Below are 24521 nucleotides of genomic sequence, written 5' to 3'. Positions count from 1 at the left end.
GTATTTTATATTGTGTAGGGTGATTTTTAAATGGAATTTTTCTTTCTAATTCTTGCTGTTGAGATGGGTTGGAGATATATAGAAATGCTGATGACTTATGTGGGTTTATTTTATATCCTGTAACTTTGCTAAAGTTGTTGATTATTTCCACTAGCTTTTTGGTTGATTCTCTAGGATTCTTTAAGGAGACCTTCATATCTTCTGCAAAGAGTGATAGCTTGGTCTCCTCATTGCCAATTTTAATACCTTCAATTTCTTTTTCTTCTCTAATTGCTACTGCTAGTGTTTCTAATACAGCAGTTCTCAACCTCTCAATTTGTAGCAATGAAAATACATAATGCATATCAGGTATTTACATTCTGAATCATAACTGTAGCAAAATTACAGTTTTGAAGTAGCCACCAAAATAATTTTTTTGGTTTGGGGTCACTGCAACATGAGGAACTGTATTGCAGGGTTATTAGAAAGGTTGAGAACCACTGTTAGTACAGTGTTAAATAATAGAGGTAATAATGGGCATCCTTGTTTTACTCCTGATCTTATTGGGAAGGCTTCTAGTTTATACCTATTGTAGATGATGTTTGCTGATGGTTTTAGATATATACTGTTTATTATTTTTAGGAAAGGCCCTTCTATTCCTATACTTTCTTTTTTTAAAACATTATTTTATTTGGTCATTTTTACACATTATTCATTGGAAACAAAGATAATTTTCTTTTCCTCCCCACCTCCTACCACCTCTCCCATAGCTGACGCACGATTCCACTGGGTATGACATGTGTCCTTGATTCGAACTCATTTTCATTTTGTGGGTGTTCATTTAGAGTCTCTCCTCAGTCATGTCCCCTCCACCCCTGTAGTCAAGCAGTTGCTTTTCCTCAGTGTTTTCTTTACTCCAACAATTTGTCCTCTGCTTGTGGCTAGTGTTTTTTCTTCTAGATCCCTGCAGAATGTTCAGGGACGTTGTATTGACACTAATGGAGAAGTCCATTACAGTCAGTTGTACCTCAGTATATCAGTCTCTGTGTACAATGTTTTCCTGGTTCTGCTCGTCTCGCTTTGCATCAATTCCTGGAGATTGTTCCAATCCCCATGGAATTCCTCCATTTATTATTCCTTTGAGCACAATAGCATTCCATCACCAATATATACCACAATTTGTTTAGCCATTCCCCAATTGAAGGGCATCCCCTCATTTTCCAATTTTTGGCCACCACAAAGAGCACAACTATAAATATTCTTCTACAAGTCTTTTTCCTTATTATCTCTTTGGGGTACAAACCCAGCAGTGCTATGGCTGGATCAAAGGACAGATAGTCTTCTATCGCCTTTGGGTATAGTCCCAAATTGCCCTCCAGAATGGTTGGATCAGTTCACAACTCCACCAGCAATGAATTAATGTCCCTACTTTGCCACATCCCCTCCAGCATTCATTACTTTCCTTTGCTGTCATGTTATCCAGTCTGCTAGGTGTGAGGTGATACCTCAGGGTTGTTTTGATTTGCATCTCTCTGATTATAAGAGATTTAGAGCACTTTTTCATGTGCTTATTAATAGTTTTGACTTCTTTGGCTGAAAACTGCCTGTTCATGTCCCTTGCCCATTTATCAATTGGAGAATGGCTTGATTTTTTTTTTTGTACAATTGATTTAGCTCTTTATAAATTGGAGTAATTAGACCTTTGTCAGAAGTTTTTGTTATGAAGATTGTTTCCCAATTTGTTGCTTTCCTTCTCATTTTGGTTACATTGGTTTTGTTTGTACAAAAACTTTTTAATTTGATGTAATCAAAATTGTTTATTTTACATTTTGTGACTCTTTCTATGTCTTCTTGGTTTTAAAATCTTTCCCTTCCCACAGGTCTGACATGTATACATGTTTACCTAATTTGCTTATAGTTTCCTTCTTTATGTTCAAGTCATTCACCCATTCTGAGTTTATCTTGGTGTAGGGTGTGAGGTGTTGATCCAAACCTAATCTCTCCCACACTGTCTGCCAGTTTCCCAGCAGTTTTTGTCAAATAGTGGGGGTTTGTCCCAGAAGCTGGGGTCTTTGGGTTTGTCATATACTGACTGTCTTGCTGAGGTCATTTACCCCAAGTCTATTCCACTGATCCTCCTTTCTGACTCTTAGCCAGTACCAAATTGTTTTGATGACCACTGCTTTATAATAGAGTTTGAGATCTGGGACTACAAGGCCACCTTCCTTTGTATTTTTTTCATTTTTTCCCTGGATATCTTTGATTCTTTATTCTTCCAAATGAGCTTTGTTATGTTTTTTTCTAAATCAGTAAAAATTTTTTTTTCGAAGTTCAATGGGTATGGCACTAAATAGATAAATAAGTTTGGGTAGGATGGTCATTTTTATTATATTGGCTCATCCTACCCATGAGCAGTTGATGTTTTTCCAATTGCTCAGGTCTAGTTTAGTTGTGTGGAGAGTGTTTTGTAGTTGTGTTCAGATAGTTCCTATGTTTGTCTCAGGAAATAGATTCCTAAGTGTTTTATTTTGTCTAAGATGATTTTGAATGGGATTTCTCTTTCTAATTCTTGCTGCTGAGCTGTGTTGGAAATATATAGAAATGCTGATGACTTATGTGGGTTTATTTTGTATTCTGCAACGTTGATAAAGTTGTTGATTATTTCCATTAGCTTTTTGGTTGATTCTCTAGGATTCTTTAAGTAGACCATCATATCATCCGCAAAGAACAATAACTTGGTCTCCTCCTTGCCTATTTTAATGCCTTTGATTTCTTTTTCTTCAATTGCTACTGCTAGTGTTTCTAGTTCAATGTTAAATAATAGAGGTGATAATGGGTATCCTTGTTTCACTCCTTATCTTATTGGGAATGCATCTAGTTTATCCCCATTGCAGATGATATTAGCTGATGGTTTTAGATATATACTGTTTATTATTTTTAGGAACGACCCTTCTATTCCTATGCTTTCTAGTGTTTTTAATAGGAATGGGTGTTGTATTTTATCAAAGGCTTTTTCTGCATCTGTTGAGATAATCATGTGGTTCTTGTTGGTTTGCTTCATATTTTCCTCATTTTTTTCATTCTTTTGGTTTTGTTTTATAGTGTCCTGCAGCCTTGTGAGGTCACTTAATTCTAGTTGTTGCATTCTGGTTCTTAAAGACTGGATTTCATCCCTGGATTTTTGGTCCTCCTCCTTCTGGTCTGATTTTCTTTGGAGGTCATCTTTCATCCTCTTTGACTCATCTCTCATCTCCTTTTCCTTATCTTTCATCTTCTTTACCTCATCTTTCATCTCCTTTGTCTCATTTTCAAGCTGGTTGATTTTGGCTTTGAAGACACTATTTTCTGTTTCCAGATGACTTATCTTACTTTTTAAGTTCTTTTCTCAGTTGTCTTCAGCCTCTCTTAATTGTGTTTTGAATTGCATTTTGCTTTCTTCCAAAGCCTGTATCCAGGTCTCTTGGATTTCTGATTTATCAGTTGCCGATCCCTCCCCCTGTTTGCTCTTTGCTCGTTGCCTGTACAGAAGCTGTCTATTGTAATTTCTTTCTTCTTTTTATGTTGTTTGCTCACATTTACTCCTTCCTCACTCCTCATATTTGTCTGTGCTCTTGATCCTCTCTTTTTTTTGGTTTTGGAGGTTTCTATCAGTCTCCCTTCTTGGAGGTTTGACAGAAGATCTCTCCCTGCAGTCTGTGGGGGAGGGGTGTTGGAGTTTGAGCTTCTCTGTCCTCTGGAGGCTTTTGATGGGATTAAGTTCAGCTAGTTTGGGCTGGATATGCTCTGAGGCCAAAACCTGGAAGGCTGGATCACAATGGAGGGTCTCAGCCTCTGTGATCAGGCTGCCCTCTCTGTGCTCCCTCTCCAGCTCCTTTCTCGCCCCTTTTGTTCGACACTCTGAGCCTGGCACAGCTCTGCCCACAAGGTACTCCCTCTAGACAGTGCCTTTGCCTGCCTAGAGCTTCCAGCTGCAGCTGGAGGCTTAGCTCTCGGGGAGGGGGGTGCGGCGGGGGAGAGATCCTGGTACCTTCCTTATGCCTTCCCCTTAAACCTGAGTATTCTCTGATTCCTGCTTTTGTAGGGGGGATGGGCATGCCTTTTGGATTGAGTTCAGTATGAGGGTTCCTTGGCTCTGTCTTATTGTTAGGTTTGATTTTCAGCCCCCTAGGATCATTCAGTTTATGATCGGTAAGGAAGGGTTTTCAGAGGTCTGAACTTCTGCTGCTTTTAAGCCACCATCTTGACTCCACCTCTAACCTCAGTTTCTGCCAGATTGCTTTCTAGTTTTCTTAGCACTTCATGTCAGTTAGAGTTCTTACCCTGAAGCTCTGGTCTTCACATCTACAAAACACTAGGCTATTATGTTCTTTTCCTTCTATATGTTGAACCAGTATTAAATTATTTTGATGATTATTTCCTTATAATGTAGTAGGGTGAACAGTTTGGAAACCTGCAATAGTCTAGGTGTGAAGAGATGCTTAGATTAGAATTGTGATAATGGGAATAGAAAAGGAAATATCAATTAGAGATTGAAAAATAATTGCTTCCAATATTAAATTAACAGGAATTGTCCATTTTTTCAGGGCCTGAGAAATGTTTTGGGTAAATATGTTGAAGTATGTAATCAGAGGAATATATATCTACTTGGTTTCTAGAATGGTTAAGAGATGAAGTTTTTGCTTTGGGTTTGTTTGGTTATTATTGTAGTGATTTTCTTATATATATTGGCAAACATTTTCTTGGCAAATTTACACACTTGCAAAATATATAATGATGTTGCAATTGTTTAAAGCCCTTAACATTTTTGGAGTCAATTCCCAGTCTGGCTGTATTCCCTCTGGGTTTCAGTTTCTCTCCCCGAAACAAGAAGGTTGGACTAATTGAGCCCTAATATTTTTTTCAATTTTAAAATTGTAATAGTCTATTTTTCTCTTGTACTCAGACTGATTATCACTCTGTTATTCTGTTGCAGTGCAAGCAGCTACCCATTTAGTCCATAAACTTCAACAGAAGGAGCAGGAACAAAGAAAGGTAAAATTGAATAGAGAATATATATCTTAGATTTAAAATGATATCTCATTATAAACTAAAAATATTAACAAAAATTATGCTTTGCCTTATTTAGTCATTTAAAGAATTTTAAGTTGATGAAATAATTCTCTAGCAGAGGGGTGAAAACTGCCAGGGAACTAAAATGGCTTTTCCATTTTAAAATAAAGTCTTGTTATTTTTAAAAAGATAAAAATTAACAGCTTATAGTCTGAACAAAATTGGCGTGGCTGGGATTTTCTGACTCTTGCTATAGATGAAGTGTCCTGGATTGTAAGAGTGCTTAAGTTATCCATATTTCAAGGGGCAAAGCCTTTTTCTCCCTTTAAATATTTTATCTTTGCTCTTAAATATAGTGTTTCTGAAAAGTGAAAGAGACCCAAAATAAGGTCATTTTAAATAAAAACTCAAGAATGGAAATGCAGATCTTTCCTGACAAGCAAAATTTCTTGTTATAAATCTTGTAGAAAAGGAAGCATTTCATGCTTGCAGATGGGTTGTTTAATGAATCATCATATTATATAGGATGGTGTGAATCATTTACTAGGTAGTTCTTTACTTATATTAATTAGATATTAACTAAATTCAGATTTAGAAAAAAAATCAGTATAGCTTATATTTTCATTAATTAGGCCTTATATCTTTAATTGTCTATTTACCAAAATACAATTTAATACTATATAAACATTTTGAAAGAATTAAAGGCACTCTGGAAATAGCATCTATACAAAAGGACATATTTTTAGTTTGCAGTGGAGAGTGGAAGAGACTAATTTTGAACGAATCCAATACTGTCTCCATCTAAAAAAGAATAGTTATAGACTCCAGCAGGCTAAAAACTTTACTTATTGTTGAGAATCAGGACTCAGGTTTACTTACTGTTGATTTCTGTGTATGCTGAGATAATTCCATGTTGAGATAATGCCAAGATAAAAAAAAACTCAATAAATCTTTTATCATGTTTGGTATATCTAAAATTTTTGAGTTCTGAGTGAAAGTTTGAAGAAAAACTATAAATTAAAAAAAGATTATTATTGATCATTCTGACTCAGGCAAGGTTGGAGGGTTCCTAAGTACTCTGACTTGAGAACACAGGCTCTTACAGGTAACCAGAAAGAGGGCATAGCTGTTATATGCCATATAACTGATTCTTACATTATTGTGAACATAGGACGTATAAGATAAAATGACAGAATTTCCTGATTGAGGACTTCACTAGAAAACTGTAGCATACTATTATCTATTGCCTTTTAGATGTCTGGTTGAGAAATGACTAAATGAAGTACACTATTTACATATTCAAAAATTTTATGAAATATTAAGGAAGATATAAGATGTATTTTCATGCATTTGGGGTATATTTTGCCTCCTTTATATATTTCTACCTCATTCTCTCTCTCTCTCTCTCTCTCTCTTTCTCTCTCTCTCTCTCAATCTCTCTCTCTCTCTCTCTCTCTCTCTCTCTCTCTCTCTCTCTCTCTCTCTCTCTCTCTCTCTCTCTCTCTCTCCCTCTCTCCCCCTCCCTCCCTCCCATCCATTGTAAAATAAACTACCATAAATTAAATTTTACATTAGTAATTCATTTCGGGATTTAGAAATTAAATCCCTGGCGACCACCAATTAATATATTTCAGTCTCAACCACAAATAAATTTAACAATCTATACTTTCTTGAGGAAAAAGGAAGATGGTATATTTATATATGACTGAGAAAAGACAGAACTTTTTGACTTTCACTTCCATTTTTGTCATCAAAGTTAATAATGTTCTGACTGAAAAAGATAAGAAAACATGAGGAAGAATTGAAGAAGTATCAATTAAAAGCCAATTTAAATTAGGTTTCCAGACTCAAACAAATTATGTCTTAGAAATGGAAAGAAATTACATATGGGCCTATAATCTTTAAGAATCATGTCATGAAGCATATTGTATACATTGTTAGATATGGTCTTTATTGGATATTGTTGTTTTATTGTTTTTCTTTGTCACAAGAGAAGGTTTAGTTAGGGAGATGGAAAATGTCTTTAATGTAAAGAAAAAGTGATCAATAAGCCAGTACATACACATATGTGTGTGTGTTTATGAAAGGTCCCAATTTTTCAAAAAGGTGGTTTCATAAACAAACTTGACTTCTGTGTGATTAGAATCTGTTACCCTAAAAACTACAATTTCTAGCACTCTCCTCTCCTCACCTTAGGTGTTGACGTTGGGAGGATATAAATTTGGTGTAACCTCGCTTCTCACTCTCTTGTCTTCCTGTTGGGGCTTTGGTAGAGCGGACTTCTTAAACAGGCAAGGGGAATTTAGTCATGCGATCTTAGGTTTTTCCTTCTATTTCCTTTTTATTCCTTATACTTCAAAGGATTATTAATAAACTTCATACAAATATAATTTTTGGAGTGTTGCATATTAATTTAAATCTTATATTTCTAATTGCTTGAGAGAATTCTGTAATGGATTGTTATATGGATGATTTGAGTAAACTTAAAATAATATGTTGACTATTAAGATCTTGTAAAAATTCATTAAGAACAAATTATGGGGTGCAGCTGGGTAGCTCAGTGGATTGAGAGCCAGGTCTAGAGATGGAAGGTCTTACATTCAAATCTGGCCTCAGGCACTTCCCAGCTGTGTGACCCTGGACAAGTGACTTTACCCCCATTGTCTAGCCCTTACCACTCTTCTGTCTTGGAACCAATACACAATATTGATTCCAAGATAGAAGGTAAGGGTTAAAAAAAAAAAGAACAAATTATGCTTAACTAACTTTATTTCTTTTGTTTTGGTAAGATCATTATATTAATTGTTTGTGGTATTGCCACAGTATACCTTAATGTGTATTTCACAATCTTGTATATACTTGTGAGTAAGATGGACTAATGGTGCTGAATGATAGTATCATTGTGTTGCATTTGCCCTTGTTTAAAACAATGTTAGATTAGGTCTGAATGTTGGTTAATTACCTCAGACTAATTTCAGTATCATCTTGCAAAACGTATTTAATGACATCATTTAGCTTTGTCCTTGTCCCAGTTATGTTGAACATTTTTATCAGTGGCATGATGGTAGACATCATAAGGATATTAGAAAATAAGTATTGTTTTATTAGTTGAGAGATAAGAAGTGAAGAAGCTGCTTGAGAAAGAATTGGAGTTTAAAACAGCTGAGCCAGAGTGTCAGTTTCAAGTCTAATAGTTTTTCTGTGATAGTTACTCTCTCTGGGTGGGACAATGTCTCTGGCAGTTGGCAGAGTCAGACTCTCTGAGGGCTTGAATGAGGTAACATCTTTGCCTCTTTCTCTCTCACTGTCTGAGGTAAAGACTTGAAGGAATTAAGTGTATTCCTTTTCCAACTTGGGAAACACTAGTGATTTTCTATTGCTTTCTTTATAAATTGGTTTATATCTGAGAAGACGAAAGAAACATCTGGTCTTTGTTTTGGGACTCTGAGTCTGCAAAGGCTCAGAGTCCTAACTTGATTCTTGTTTAGAGATGATCCAAAGCCAAGAGGAATAGGAAATGCAGTTGGTAATGGAATTAAAGTTTAAAATGGCCTTGATCTGTTATAATAATATGTTGAATTAGGTTAAGATTAAATTTAGTAGGAATAAACAAAATCTTCCTTTGCATTTTAAAAAATATTACAAGTACACTATGGAGTTGACTTATAGTGAAAGAAGTATCCATGAAAAAAAAATGGTAGATTAATTAAACAAATTCAGTGAGCCTGTCGTATGGTGAAACAGATATATAGTCATAGGCTACATCATTACAATGATGGTATTCACAGAATGTTAGAACTTTGGGAACCTTAGAGATCATTTTACAGGAGAACAAACAGAAGCCCAGAGAACAATGACTTGCTTTATGTCATATATATAGTGTGGCAGTACCACAGCTCCTATCTAGTTTACTCATTCCAAGTCTTCTTTCATCAAACTTAGAACCCCATTGAATAGCTATTTTCCTACATTTCTTCTTTCCTTTACTTTAAACTTTCTTGAAAAATATAAAACTGTACCTGATACTTTCACATCTTTGCCACTTGTTCATTATTTCTAGTATTGTAGTTTTTGCATTAACTGCTCTACTGAAACTGCGATCTTAAGGGTCACTAGTGATATAATTTGTAACTAATGATCTTTCTTTAGTCATCATTCTCCTTCACTTCTCTGCAATTTTTGAGGTTGTTGCTGAATCCTTCCTACTAGGTACCTTCTCCCTCCACTTTAAACAGCACATTTGCTTTATTCTTTTTCTATCTCTCTAATTTTTCCCTTAGTGAATTCCACAAGGGTGGCATCTTTATTTTGTCTAAATTTAATATTCTTCTTTAAAGGGAATCTTTTAATATAGATACTGAAAAAGGATATACAAAATATCTCAATGGGTAGTACAATTCACACACATGCTCTGGTCCCATACAGCTATATATAATAGTTTCCAAAAAGGCACATAAACTTTATACGCTCTCCATTGTCTAGCACAGTAGACATGTCTACATAATAGACATTAAATGAATATTTGTCAAGTGAATTATAATATGTTCTGGAGGCCACATTTAAAACATGATCAGTTCTTGGTTGTACATTTTTTTATTTTTTTTAAATTATATTTTATTTGATCATTTCCAAGCATTATTCGTTAAAGACATAGATCATTTTCTTTTCCTCTCCCCCCCAAACCCCCATAGCCGACGCGTAAGTCCATTGGGCATTAGATGTTTTCTTGATTTGAACCCATTGCTTTGTTGATAGTATTTGCATTAGAGTGTTCATTTAGAGTCTCTCCTCTGTCATGTCCCCTCAACCTCTGTATTCAGGCAGTTGCTTTTCCTCGGTGTTTCCACTCCCATAGTTTATCCTTTGCTTATGAATGGTGTTTTTTTTCTCCTGGATCCCTGCAAGTTGTTCAGGGACATTACACCGCCACTAATGGAGAAGTCCATTACGTTCGATTATACCACAGTGTATTAGTCTCTGTGTACAATGTTCTTCTGGTTCTGCTCCTCTCGCTCTGCATCACTTCCTGGAGGTTGTTCCAGTCTCCATGGAACTCCTCCACTTTATTATTCCTTTTAGCACAATAGTATTCCATCATTTGGTTGTACATTTTAAGGGGAATAATTATAAATTTGAATTCTTTCAGAAAAATGTGGCCAGGATGGTAAGAAATTAGAAATCCTTATCAAATGAGTTTTTGAAGGAGTTGGAGATTTTTGAACCTAGAGAAAATACTAAGGAACATAATAGCTATCTTTGAATATTTTAAAAATTATTATATATAAAATGGTAATAGTCTTATTCTTATAGAGAATAAAAACATGCACTGATTGGAAGTTAAAAGAAGGCAGATTTCAGTTCAATATATAGGAAAAAAAATTATTTTCTTTAGTTGCCCAGTAAAGAAAGGGGTTGCCTGGAGAAGTAGTGAGATTCAAGTGAAAGCAGGACAACTATATGTCCAAAATGTTGTTGAAAGGTTTGGGTGGAAGGTTGTACTAGATAACTTCTAAGGTCCTGTCCAACTATTAGATTATGTGATGAGAGGATTTTGAAAGAGCCATTTGTTCTCTCTTATTTCAAAATACAAGTGGTATAAAGAAAATAAAATATAATGTTGATTGATGGTGGTAAGACTATAGTGAGGTAGAGCTGTATGATGAAATAAATGTGGATAAGACAAACTGATTTTGTAAGTTGATAAAAATGTGGTTCAAATAAAATTTCTAACTTATCTGTAAGTCTACTTTAGAGATCCTTTTAGTAATCCATCCAAATCTTACTAAAGAAGTAAGGGAGAAAATCATGCTGCAAACAGTTTTTTTTATACTACATCAAGTTCACTGCCTTTTGCTTGTTTTATAAAATAGTGAAAGGATTAAGAATAGAGTATGTTGCCCAATTTAAAGTTAGGTCTCATTGTTAACACTTGTTCCCAATTAAAGAGTGAAACCCAGAATATTTTCTTGGGGTGGGGGGGAGAACTCTAGTTTATAATGCTACCTCTGGAAAATATAGGTCAGCTATCTGGGACCAAGAGCAGGGCATTAAAATCATTAAGTTAAATTTTTTGCTCATCCGTTTGAATTAGTTTCCACAGGAATGAAATCCCTCTGACAACATTACAATTTTAAAGTAGAATTTACCGGTAAAAGGAGCATTATTTTTACTCACACTAAAATATTTAAAATGTTAATAAAAGGGAACAGTGAATTAATCTTGAGCCCGCCACATTCTTATCATAAATTTCTCAATTTGAAATGTATTTTTTTGAAACTTCATGTTTAAATGCCATATAATACTTTATAGTATTTAAAATACAAAACCTTATTTTTTAGGAAGCAAATTCTAAAGATGATTTTTCTGGATTTGAGCCAGTATGATTTAGTTATGTTTAAATTGATAGCTCATAATGAAATACAAAAGTTATGAGTTATTACAAAAGTTTATTTTTTTAGAGAAAATGTGTACTAGTGGACATTGTCTAGGACGTTTTTATTTATAACAGCCTAGTTTGAATTCTTAATTAATTTATTATCTCTATTGTAAGAATGCCACATAGAATATTTGTTAATTATTTAAAATTAATTTTTATTTAGAATTTCATTTATTTATTGAGATCATTAGAGTATTATAAAATTGTGGATATCACGTATGTGGTATCACGTATATTTGCCAAAGAGTAATTCTTATTAGCATCAGATATTTACTAGCTGTGTGACTGGATGTCATTTAATCCTTGTTTGTTTCAGTTTCCTCATCTGTAAAATGGAGATAATAACATCACCTATCTCCCAGGATTGTTGTGAGAAGAAAATGAAATAATATTAATAAAGTGTCTTGTAAACCTTTAAAATACTATATCTATTGTATAGTTAAATTGTTTGTGTCCAACTCTTCATGACATATTTGGAATTTTCTTGGCAAACATACAGGAACAATTTGCCATTTCCTTCTCTACCTTGTTTTACAGATGAAGAAACTGAGGCAAACACGATTAAATTACTTGCCCAAAGTCACACAGCTGGATTTAACCTTTCTGATCTTTCTGACTCCAGACCCAATGCTCAATCCACTGTGTCACTTAGTGCTCATAATAATGCTAGCTATTATTATTATTACTGTACATAAATAACAATAACAGCTGACATCTGTATAGGATGTAAAAGCTTGCCAAATCAAGAGAATTTAGCCATAAACCCTGGGAAAAGATTCTAGAAGGGGAAGCTCTGTAGATAGGGGTTTGGGGAGTTAACTGAGAAAAACTGTCACTCCTGAAGTGTCTTTTCTCTGAGCTGGAAGGGATAACACCTGCTCCATCAAATTCCTGTAACCTGACTAGTTTCTTGGAGAAACTAGGAGGGTTTGGGCTTGGAAGATACCTAGGAGGTTTCCCTGCAGTGCTGTGGACAATTTGGCTAAGGTAAACCAAAGGGTTTTACATCTGGGACTTTGGGTTTTATCTAAGAAGCCAACCCCAGCCTTGGGGAAGGACTCAGTCCACCTGTGAGCCCAGTCTCCTCAGCCTTTTAGAGACAATCTGGGATATTTAGTTTAGCAAGGTAGTCAGATGGTTTGGGGGTTTAGAAAGAGCAGGAAGTGGCTTAGAAGGGTTTAAAGAAGATCCAAAGAGCTTTCTTGTGAGAGGAGTGTAGAAAATGAGAGGAGATAGAGCCATATAGAGTTAGGACCAGTTTTTAACATTCACAGACTTTACCTACCATTTCCCTAACCTCAATAAGTAAAACTTGGTTTCCTTTAGTCTCAAGGGGTTTGTGTTTCACTGGCCCTTGGATTGTCCCTAGGTGGGGTTTTTCATCACAAATCCATCTAGGTCCTTCCCAATCAATATATCTCCTTTGGGAAGTTTATTTCTTTTTCATTTTGAAGTCCTAAATTTCTGTATTATATAAGTGCTATTAATGTGTGTCAAGTTTAATGTCTAAATTTCAGTATTGTAGCAGTTAAATTAGTTTTTCTGCTAAAAGTATTATATTTTTAGAGGTTTAAGATTAAGAAATAAAGAAAATACAAAATAAGAAAGCATGTGTCTAGGCCCAGAGAGCCCATTCACAACCACTTACATCTTGCCTGCTAGGTAGAGAGCTGCGTGCGCTTGGAAGTGGAAGTAGGAAGAGAGAGACAGTAGGCTTTACAGCCAGTTAAAATAGAAATTTTGATCTCTCCCAGGTGAGGATCTCAGTGAGATTAGAGGGCATCCTGGGAACTAGAACAAGGACTTCTGGGGATTGAAGTTCGGGGTTCAAATCTCCATTTTTACAGTTCAGATAACTCAATGATTACTTATGCTAAACATATATAATGAAGAATCTGTTTCTGTGGCATAAGGTTTTTAAAAAAATTCTAGGCAAGGGGGAAGCTAGGTTGCTTAGTGGATTGAGATCCAGGCCTAGAGACAGGAGGTCAAATTGATTTCAGGTACTTCCTAGCTTTGTGACCCTAGGCTGTTATTTGTTACTTAATCTTAATTGCCTCATCATTACCACTCTTCTGTCCTGGAACCAATGCACAATATTTATTCTACGATGGAAGGCAGGGGTTTAAAAAGAAAATTTTAGACTATGCTTCAGGCTCAGTATTGAATGGGTGATAGATTCTGTATAATGTATTTTGCAAAGTATTTTAGTTCCTGGATCCACAGTTATTTTATTTTCCAAAATACACTCCCTGAAAAGTATCCCTTTTCCCCTCTTCACTCTTAACATTACTGATTGTAACATTCCAAGGGAATGAAGAATTCATTTTGGACCCAGATATATTATTAATATATATACAGAGCCTCATTTATACTGAGAATATTCTCAGTATAATGAATATAGAGCCTCAATTATTTCTAATGCAGGAGAGTCTACCTGGGTTAAATGAAACATGCTGTCTTTTCTATTTTACACTGAAATTATGCCTGTCATTTCAGTCAGCATCATATTCAAATTCTATGATAGTGTAAAAACATTTATCTCATAATCCAACTGGAATAGTTTTATGCTTGGCATATTAAGTTGTCTCCTATAAAAATCCTTGGCTACATAATGAGTAATTAGGATTTAGATGTTCTAGTTGCAGTATACAAAACACATTTACAAAGCATTTTCTCAGAGTTTAAATTGAATTGTTTTCTCTTATACCTTACTTACAGTTCCAGAGTCTCTAGAGATAGTCTTTAACTTTTTTTGTGTGTGCATGACTGACCCTTTTGTGAAAGTAGGATATTGTTTCTCCAGAAGTCAAATTGTAATAAGTAGATGAAAATATTTTAATGACTGTAGGATATCTTTTCAGAGCAGCAATACTATTTACAGTGTCTGTTCTATCTAACCAGTTTTCCAGCTGGATTGACTTATGCACAGGGAAGTGGTGACACATCCCAAATTACACAGTTAGTAAACATTTCCTGAATAGCCAGACTTTGTGGTCACTGTGAGGAATAAAGAAATCATCAAGTAAAAAATATAAAAAACATAAAAGCCAGTTTTTAATAAGAAATTTAAATGAAAAACTTTTTTTATAATCTGTGAAATATTTTTAGGCAAAAAAGTTTCTTATTTATTGTGACTGATATATTGATACTTTGCTATGTAGTTAGTTCTTTTTTTGTTATTAATTTCTAGGGCCTCTAGTGCCTGAATATTTTTACATCTTCTGTTTTGAAAGTGCATAGATAGCAGAATTCAACATTGTTGGTCATCTTTTTTATAGATATTCATATATGTGTAAAGCATATATATGTAAATTAAGTATAATGTTATATAGATGTCCTAAATATATAGTTCTCAGTTAATGTGTACATCAGTATGGAAAGGGATTTGTGTTTCAAAATCTAAATTCAGTTTAGCCTACCAATCAGGTATTTAAGTGCCTACTTTGTGCAGGTAGTGGGTGCTGGAGATACAGGTACAAAGAATGAAAAAATCCTTACTTGCAATGAATTTATATTCTAATGGAAGACAAAACAAGCACAGTTAAAATATATATAAGACATAAATAAAAAGTGAATGAATACAAAGGAACAAAAAGTGGTAAAATACAAGGCAGTTTGGAAGGGTAGCAAGTGGGGGAATCAAGAAAGGCTTTATATAGAAGATGGGACTTGTGCTACATCTTAAAAGAAGGGAAACTGAACTGAAGGCAAGCAGGAAGTATATTCTAGGTATGGAGGTCAGCTAGTGCAAGGACATAGAAATGGAAGATAGAATGGCATGTATGAATAACAGAGAAAAGGCCAATTTAACCAGATTTCAGAGTGTTAGAAGGAAAGTAATGTCCAATAAGACTGGAAAGATAGATTAGGGCTAGATTATATAGAGTTTTAAAAGTTTTTAATTTTATCCTAGGGGAAAATTCAGTTGAACAGACATTTAAGAAATACTGTGTTCAGGACAGTGTATTTAATTTTTGAAGAAAAACAAAATTTGGATTAGTCATAGTCCCTACTTTTATGGAGTCTACAGTTTATTGGAGATAATGGCACTGTAACAATTAAAAAGGCACATATAGCTATTCTATAAGATAATATCATACATGAAGATTTCCACTAGAAAGTTGTGAAACAGAATATTGTATGAGGACTTAAGAAGGAAAGGCTTATTAATAATTAAGTGGAGAGATTAGGGAAGGTTTTCTAGAGGGAAGCATGATATTTGGTTTGGGCTTTAAAGAATAAATTCCATGAATGAAGTGGGAGAATTCTATTTCTGGGAGAGGGTATAATAAAAGCAAAGACCCTGAGGCAGGAAAGCACAGAGTATTCTGTAGTCCACTTTGGGTACATCAGAACTTATAGAGGACCTATAGGGAAGAATATGAGATAAATCCAGAAAGGAAAGATTGCCCAAGAATATAGAAGACCTGTAATGCCAGCCAGAGGAATCTGAACTATTTTTTGGTTAGCTAAAATAAGAAGTCAGTTTTTGAGCAAAGGAGAAAAAGAGAGGCAAAAGAAAATGTGAATATCAATTCTAGAAGTATCATGATATAATATACCTTAGCAAAGGAAAGTATTTCATTGGTACCAGACATATTTTTCTTTCCATTTGCCCAACTGTTAAGGCTGTTTATTTTCAGTTTTTGCTAAACATGCTTCAAATTCCAGTTGAACAACTTTTAGAAGCATATTTCTTATTGGTCATTTAGCTTAAATGTAGAAGGCAATTGTAATAGATTAGTAGCAGCTGTTTTTAGCAGGTTAATTTTTTAACACTACAAAACAATAAGTTCAGGGGTGGAGCCAAGATGGTGACATATTAGCAGTGAAAACTGAAACTGCTCTGACAATCCTTCCACCAATCTTTAAAAAGTGCCTCAAAATGGCAGGAGTCAAAGATCAATAGTAAGACTGAGTAAAGGAGCTCTCCGGCTGAACACAACCTGAAAGGTAGGCAGAGAGAGTTGATTTTCATGGGACAAGGGGGAAGTGGAAGCAAAACTATACACAGAGGAGTGCTGACTGATCCATTCTCTCACTGTACCAGGTTCCAAGCCTGGGGGTAGGCCAATTGGAATCATGGACCCAGCCTACACCACCAATAGCAGAGCACTCCACACCCCAGACTTACCGCCCTTGAAGTCCTAGGCCCTGGTACCAGCCCTCGATGAGATCCAGAAGTCCATAGTACTTGATCCTTTCAAGCCTGCACTGTGGTGATGCCCGTAGCCCCAGGGTAAAATAGCTCAGAGTGCTGAGTGCTGCAAGCCATCAGCAGAAGAGACAGAATCAGCAGCTTTCAGAACTCCCAGTCCACAAGCAAAAAATGGCTGGGAAAATGAGCAAATAGCAAAAGAAACAACTCAGAGGCCCGTCATAGGTATGGAAGCTAAGAGACCTGAGCGTGCCTCCCACCTGGATTTAAGAACCCTTCTTGCCCACTGGCTTTCAAACATCATACCACCAGCCCTTTCATGGAGACATTCTGCTGGCTCTTCCCTGTCTCCTAGGGATGCCCATGCTGGCAATGACTGGCACATTGTCACTCACTCTGATACTCTTGCTGACACCAAAGGCTAGACTCTGTACTCATGATCAACATCCCCCAAATAATTTCCTTCTGCTTCCCAGGAGCCATCACTGCTGCTCATAAAATATGGCTAAACCAGGAATGCTCCTTCTTGGTAGTTTGGCCTTACTTTTTTGTAGTTGATGCATTCCAGGAAATTAGGTACTGAAAAAGATATTTGTATATTTGAATTGTCATATAGAACCTATTAGTTGATAACAATGGTTTTTACCTCCATATTATTTCTTGTGTATGTCCCCTTCTCTCTACTTGTAAAGCCTCTACCCTATTTGAAGCCCTCATTATCTTTTGCCCAAACTATTATAATACCTTTTAAATTGGTCTTCTTATCTCATCTGTCTCCATTACATCCTTTGTCCACATAATTGTCAAAGTAGTTCTAAAGCACAGATTCGACTATGTCCCTTACTTAGGCTCTAGTGGTCTCTACTTATTACCTCTGGGATAAGATTGGAGATCCTATTTTGGTCATTTAAAGCACTTCACAACCTTCTCCTTTCCTGTCCTTCGTATTCTTCCCTCACATTGTGCAGTTCAGCTATATTGACTTACTTGCTCTTCTTTACATGTGAGGCTTTGTCTCCCATCTTTGTTTTTGTAGTTGTACTCCATTTCTGGAATGTTCTCCTGCCTCACCTCTGCCTCTAACTTCCTCAGGTCAAGTACCACTGTGAGCTACAAGAGGCATTTCTTATCTCCTTGACTGGTAGTACCTTCCCCTTTTAGGTTACCTTGTTTTTTATTTTGTATGTATTTTCTTTATACCATATCTATATATGTACATGTTATCTTTCCCATTAGAATGTAAACTCTTGAGGGCAGAGATTATTTCGCTTTTTTTTGGTGCCCCCAGTGGTTAGCTCACTTAATGCTAGGCACTTAGTAAGTGCTTAATAAATGCTTGTTAATTTATTAATACTTTTTCACTAGTGGGATTCACACATATTTTATTGTTCCTTCTTTATAAAGGTATCTTCATATTCATAGAATGTTCATTTATGCCTTAGCTGATCTGGCAAATGGAAATTTTAACCAAATGGAATACTTCAGAAGAGTTGCTTATCAGGAGGAAACATTATAAAAATATCAATCAATGAATATTGATGCATCTTTATTTTTTAATTATTCAAATTTTTAAATTAGGCAAAAGTTTATTAATTTAATATATTAATGGATCCACTATGGCTGATACGAGTTAATATTTCTGAACTAAAGAGTTCTCTCCAAAAATAACTCTTTGATGTTGGTAATATAATATTTTAAGTCCCATTTTGTAGATATGAGGGAACAGAAACTTAATTTTACAACTTATAATACCTAAATCCTTTTTACTTCCTATTATATGATGTTGCCTCAAAATTTGAATTTTTTTGGTCTTTGATGAATTATATGATAATTTAATTTTAACTATGAAAAATCTTCATATACTATTTGTAAGTAATTGTTTATTCATAAGTTGGTGGAACTTGCATTTTGGAACCTGGAGTATCTAAAATAATTGCTAAATAGCTAGGGCCTATTCATAAATTCTCTTCTTTTGCTGTATTGAACCCTCTAAATCTGGAAACTGTAGCCATTATAGTAAATAAAGGGTTGAAAAGAATAGTCTCTTTGACATTGGTGTCTAAAAAACAAATGAATAAATTACAAATTTACTTACCCTTCTATTATTTTAGTATATCAAAAGATAAGTGATTTTTTTTTATCATTGTGTTTCACAACCCAGTTTGCAACTGACTGCTTTATGCTTTATCACAGTCCATGCCAAAAAAACATTTATCACCTCATGGTCAAACTTATAGTACCTCTTTAGACTAAGCTACATTACCCCTCAGATCAGATACAGTTTGTTATTCAGACTTTACATTTAGCAGGAACCCTTAGAGTTTGTATTTTCCTCATTTAGCATTTCAGAACTACTTGTTATTGCCACACTAGATGAGAAATTGATGAGAACAGGTCTTTTGTGGAAATTTTATATAATATTAAGACAAATTCTTTCAAGTAAGCATTTATGAAATTATTAGTCATTAGTGCTCAAGTAGAAATAATGTATTTGAACAGGTAGGAATTGTACACATCTTGAATTCCAGAGCAGAGATTTAGTCTCAGAAAACACTTTTTTCCCTATAACCACAGCATTGTGTCTTACTAATATATAATTGCCATAGGATTTAGATCTGAAAAGAAATCTTAGAAATCATCTTAGTCCATCCTATTCAATTTACCAGAATTGAGGCCCAGGGAAGTTAGTGATTTGCTGAGGTTAAATGACTGCATTACTCTTTCACAATATCCTTTGCTGGATCAGCATTTTGCCATGCATTCTTATTATAGATGTACTCTTAAGATTCTACTGGGTCCTTTCTCTTGTCTCTCTGCACTTCTCTCACTTGGTGAATTTATCACTTTCCATGGATTTTATCATCATTTCTGCAAATCACTCCCAACTATTTACATAGGCCTAATCTCTTTACTAAATCCTAGACCTACACACTGAAAAGGGGGGAAAAAACAGGTAAGGTATTTAGCAGAAGTCAGAAGCATGGTTTTGCAAACCAAGGTTGGCTCATGCATGGAACTAAGCAGGAAAGATTCTATTGAGTGTCAGGAATGGATATAAGGGAACTCTTAGAGTGAGTGAGGGGAGTGTTCCTGCCTCTTTGAGAGGTGGGAGAAATCACTTCCTACTGTGGTTTACCAGACTTTCTGTGGAAAACCATTTGCTCTGATCCTGTGATTCTTCTATCAACCATCCTGTCTTCGAGATAAAGATACAATCCAAACAGGAGTTCTCCTGTTCCCATCAACCTTGTTCCTGTGTTCCGGTAACCTAATAAATTTCATCTATACTGTGAAGAAGCCAACCACAGCCCAGAGATCTGTCTGTCTGGGAGTGAAGCTGTAGCTATATTGTGTAAGGGAGTTTAAGCTTGACTTGGGACAGCCCAGGGGTCTGTCAGTTGTTTCTGATTTGTCATTTGCTAGCACATGTCTGTTGAAGGCCATTCTCTTAAATACTTAATCCTTAAGTATGGGTTTAGACATTCCTGATTTTGTTAGATTAAGTAGTGGAGATTAATTAAGTGGAGAAATCTAAAGTTCACAATTGACTGGACCTGCTGGGGTGACTTCATTATCACTTTTACCTTATCTATTCCAATTGAACTATAAACTCATCCACCAACATTAATTAGAGGGCCAGTAGGTCCGAAAGATAGTAAGGCAGACAGTGTAGGAAAGGTAGAATAAAGACCAGAAGAGGATTTCATGAGAAATCTGTAGTTTGGAGGGAGGAGAATTAGAGAAACTAGAATTAGGAAATTCTATTCCCTGGCCCTCCTTCCTTTCCCTGTGTTAAAATACTCAATAAACCCCTATACCTTTTTATAAAAAGCAACAGCAGTCAGATTGTGTTTTATCAGTCAAGCAGGTGGTAAAGGCCTACCAAACAGCTGTTACAGACAGAGCAGAGTACTTCATCAGACTACCATCAGTCTATGTCATGTAAGGAACTTATTTCAACACCTAGAGCTAAACACGGTTGTTCACTGAACATTTTGAACAGAATATTTTGTAGGTATCTCAATAGGAAGTGATATGGAACAATGGAAAGGCTGGAATTAGATCATCTCAGGAGTCCTAGGACCTGAGTTTCAGTTCCAGGTGTGCTACTTATTACTCATGAGATCTAGGGCATGTCATTTAATTTCCATGGACCTTAATTTCCTCATCTATAGAATAAGGATTTGTACTAAAGGATCTTTGTAGCCTTTTCCAGTTCTAGATTCATGATCTTATCGTTATAGGTTCAAAATAGAACCTATTATCTTTTCCTGAAAACTCATTCCCTCTTCTGAATCTCTCTTTTTCTGCCCAGGCTACCACCATCCAGTAATCTTCTTGCTGTTTTACACTTGTTTCTGTGACTTTGAATTGATTGTCTCCCAAGCCTTGTGAAATATGTATGAAGCTCCCTCCCACCTCCTCTTGTCCTCTTACAATCCCTGACTTCCTCTAAGACTTAAATCAAGTACCTTTTGTACTGTTCTTCCTCCCCCATTATCTTGTATGTTTTGTTTATAAAATTCAGTATATATCAAATGCCAATATACTTGCTATGATTTATACCTGTTGACATGCAAATAAGCTTCTTAAAGAAAGAACCCTTGTGATTTTTGTCTTTGTATCCATCCCTAATACTCAGCATACTTGGTACTTAAATGATCCCTAATAGATAGATTCCAACTCATGTCCAAAGGATAAATATAACCCTAATTAATATCATGGTTTCTTCACTATTATATGTAACCAGTGTTATTATATATATATTATTATATATTATATAAAACCCATGCCTTCAATTACACTACACTTTCCAGTACTAGATGGAAAATTCTTTCCCTTTATGACATGTTGATAGCAAGAATAGAATGTTTTGTGGTTGAAGAGAAGATATATATGAGTGAAACACAATCCTCTTTCTCTAAGCCATTGCTAAAGCAATTACAAATAATTTGCTTAAAATGTTCAAAATAGTGTTTCTTAAAGCAACCAAACTCATAAAATGGCATCTCTGATAGATAAAATTTTTATATCCCAGGTCAGTTTTTAAGACAAAAGAAGTCATTACATGAATAGCAACATGTTTTGTAAATTAGTTATAATAAAATTTATTTAGGTCTCCAGATGAGTGACTTCTATCACAATTTCAAAGATAAACTACCATAATGAAACAATAATCCTGAGAAATAATAAAAGTCATACTTAATCTTCACCCTAGAAGTCTGCTTTTGAAGTTCATAGTCTTTTCATTCCTTACAGAAATTATTGTGGAAGAATTGTTAACCAAGGATTTACAATCATGCTTCATTAAAAAGACAATTTAATCAAAACAGAACTGGTTATGCCTCTTTGTTTGGGAATGTCAGCTAATCTCTGAGACATAGATTTTCAAGCAGCTACTCTAATTGTCATTGTTCCAAATATACAGCAAAATAATTTGGTAAGAGAGCTATATACTATGTGATTTTTTTTTCCCCATGTAAAGACCAGTAGTCAAAAGAAGTGGTGGTGATTTACACTATTAAAATATCACATGAGGACATAACAGTTTAAAAAAGTCTCAGAGTCACTGAATTAAATTGAGATTGTTTCAAAATCAGTTTATCCTCCTCTCTTAAAGGGTGAAAGAATAAATATGACACATTGAAAATGATTTTTGAGGGGGCAGATGGGTGGCTCAGTGTAAAGATTAAAATTTAGGGAATATGGAGAGACTGAGGCAGGTAGAAATTAGTTTCTCTCTGCAAGGAGTATTATATTTTTTTTAGAGGTTTATTGAAGATTAAGGATTAACGAAAATACAGGATAAGAGACATGTGTCCAGGCCATAGAGTGGCCTAGACACAACCTCACCTACATTATGAAAAAAAGCCACGCCTGCCCCAAAATGGAAGTCCAAGAGCCAAGAGAGAGCCCTCAAAAGCCTTTGAATCAGCTTAAATACCTTCTCCATCTCGGTCCAGGTGAGATTACAAGGCATTCTGGCTGGGGAAGTGGAGCAAAGGCTCTTGGGGATTGTAGTCCTGTATTCGAGTCTATTTTTTACATTCCTCCGTTTGATCTTTTGAAAAAAATTAATTTTTTTCCCAAAGGATCATGAAAACATAATCAATTTAAAGATTACAATAATCTGAGGATAAGAGAAACAAAAGAATAAAACCAATAATTGCTGAACGCATTGACAAAAAGCCAGTTAGGGGGCAGTCCCCTTTGGCATGAAAGTACAGATACAAATAAATGGTCAGTCAACCACACCCAAAGTTCAATTTTGTGCAACTTGTGGTCTGGAGGCTTCTTCATGGTGGCTTCTCCAACAGTTCAGTTCTGGATTCAGAGAGGTAGCATCTTCTTTACCTAAAATTCTTCTCAAAAGGAATTTAAACTTTGCAATTTAAATAATGATATTTTTTTACATCAGTGGATTGAGAGCCACGTCTAGAGACAGGAGATCCTGGGTTTAAATATGGCCTCAGATACTAACTAGCTGGGTGACCCTGGGCAAATCACTTAACCCCCATTGTCTAGCCCTTATCACTCTTGTGCTTTAGAACCAATACACAATATTGATTCTAAGATGGAAGGTAAGGTTTTTGGGGGTGGGGTGGGGAGAAAATGATTATGTAGTTTGTAGTTAATAGCAGTCGCATATAGCATCTCATCTACCATCCATTCTCAATATCTGAACTTGTTGTTTCTCTCCAGGTCAGTAAAACATTTCTCTTAAGTTCTTGCCCTTTTCCCCCTCAATACTGACTTATTTATAAAAGCTACTTTTGTCTGCTGCCAGCTTTAGAGAACAATTGTAGATAATGATTGATCTGTACTTGAAGGACTTTTTAAGTATTATTGGTAGTCATGGTTCTTACATTTATGTAAAACATTCTGTTCCAAATTAATATATGCAAAGCAAAATTGACCTCAGACTGACAACTTATGTTTTTCACTGCCTTGAATAATTTTATTCATTTTGTTACATAGAAAGATAGTAGTGATGAAGTAAAATAAAATATTAGCATTATTCAAGAATCCTTTTATGTCAAGACAATTTGTGGAATTCTGTAGGAAGTGAATTGTGATAAACGTCATTCTTACAAAATCATGTTTCCCACAATTGATGTTTAGGAAAACAATCATGCACATTCCCTAGTTACTTGACTTATGACTAGAAAATTGCCACTAACACAACATTGTATTTTTGTGTGCTGGCAACAAGAGTCCTGAGCAAATGGGAATTACAGGCATCTTTTAAAATCATTGACTCTTATGAATATATTACCATTCTCCAGGGGGATGTAGGTGGTGCACAAATTTCCCCTTCCCTAGTGCATTTGTGTGGGAATATTCTTACTTAGTGTAATCCAAGTTTTAATTGTCCCAGAGATTTAATAATTTTTTTCTTGGTGATTGTAACAGAAACTTTGATATGAATAAAACTTAACTCTTTGTAAACCTGAAACCATTATATAGATGTGAGTTACTGTTATTGTTACATTAAACTACTTTGGATAATCACTTAGCTGACTGTTGTTTTCACTCTTTTTCTGTGTTTGTATACTGATTTTTAAAATTTACAAAAAAAATTTTATGGGCAACATAATTTAGTGGAAAGCCTAGTGGAGTTAGAGTTAGATGACCTGGTTCAAGCTGTAGACTACTGTACTTACAGTTATATAACCTTGAGCAAATCTCTTAATTTTTCAGAATCTCAGTTTCTTCATTTGTAGAATGGAAATAATATTTATATTATCTCTTAAGTTTGTAGTAATGATGAAATCATATGTAGAAAAGTATTTGATAACTATAAAACAATATATACATATTATATTTTAAAGGAAGAAGTATAGAAGAAAAATGTTCTATTTTTAGACTAGTTTTTTTAACATTCTTAGTTGTGTT

The 24521-nt window shown here is 35.0% G+C and overlaps 1 protein-coding gene across 1 annotated transcript in view; it reads left to right on the top strand.

Annotated features, from left to right (window-relative positions):
• Window positions 1-24521, top strand: part of BLOC1S5 (biogenesis of lysosomal organelles complex 1 subunit 5) — a 92020-nt gene that overhangs the window by 51027 nt on the left and 16472 nt on the right. Inside the window, exon 4 of the mRNA XM_001367745.4 lies at window positions 4952-5010. Coding sequence (XP_001367782.1) covers window positions 4952-5010 — 59 coding nt within the window. The remainder of the gene's footprint in view (window positions 1-4951; window positions 5011-24521) is intronic.

This window comes from Monodelphis domestica, chromosome 3 (assembly GCF_027887165.1).
Source record: "Monodelphis domestica isolate mMonDom1 chromosome 3, mMonDom1.pri, whole genome shotgun sequence".
Taxonomy (NCBI): Eukaryota; Metazoa; Chordata; class Mammalia; order Didelphimorphia; family Didelphidae; genus Monodelphis; species Monodelphis domestica.
Note: the sequence above shows the minus strand (reverse complement) of the source record. Positions and strands in the feature narration are given on the sequence as shown.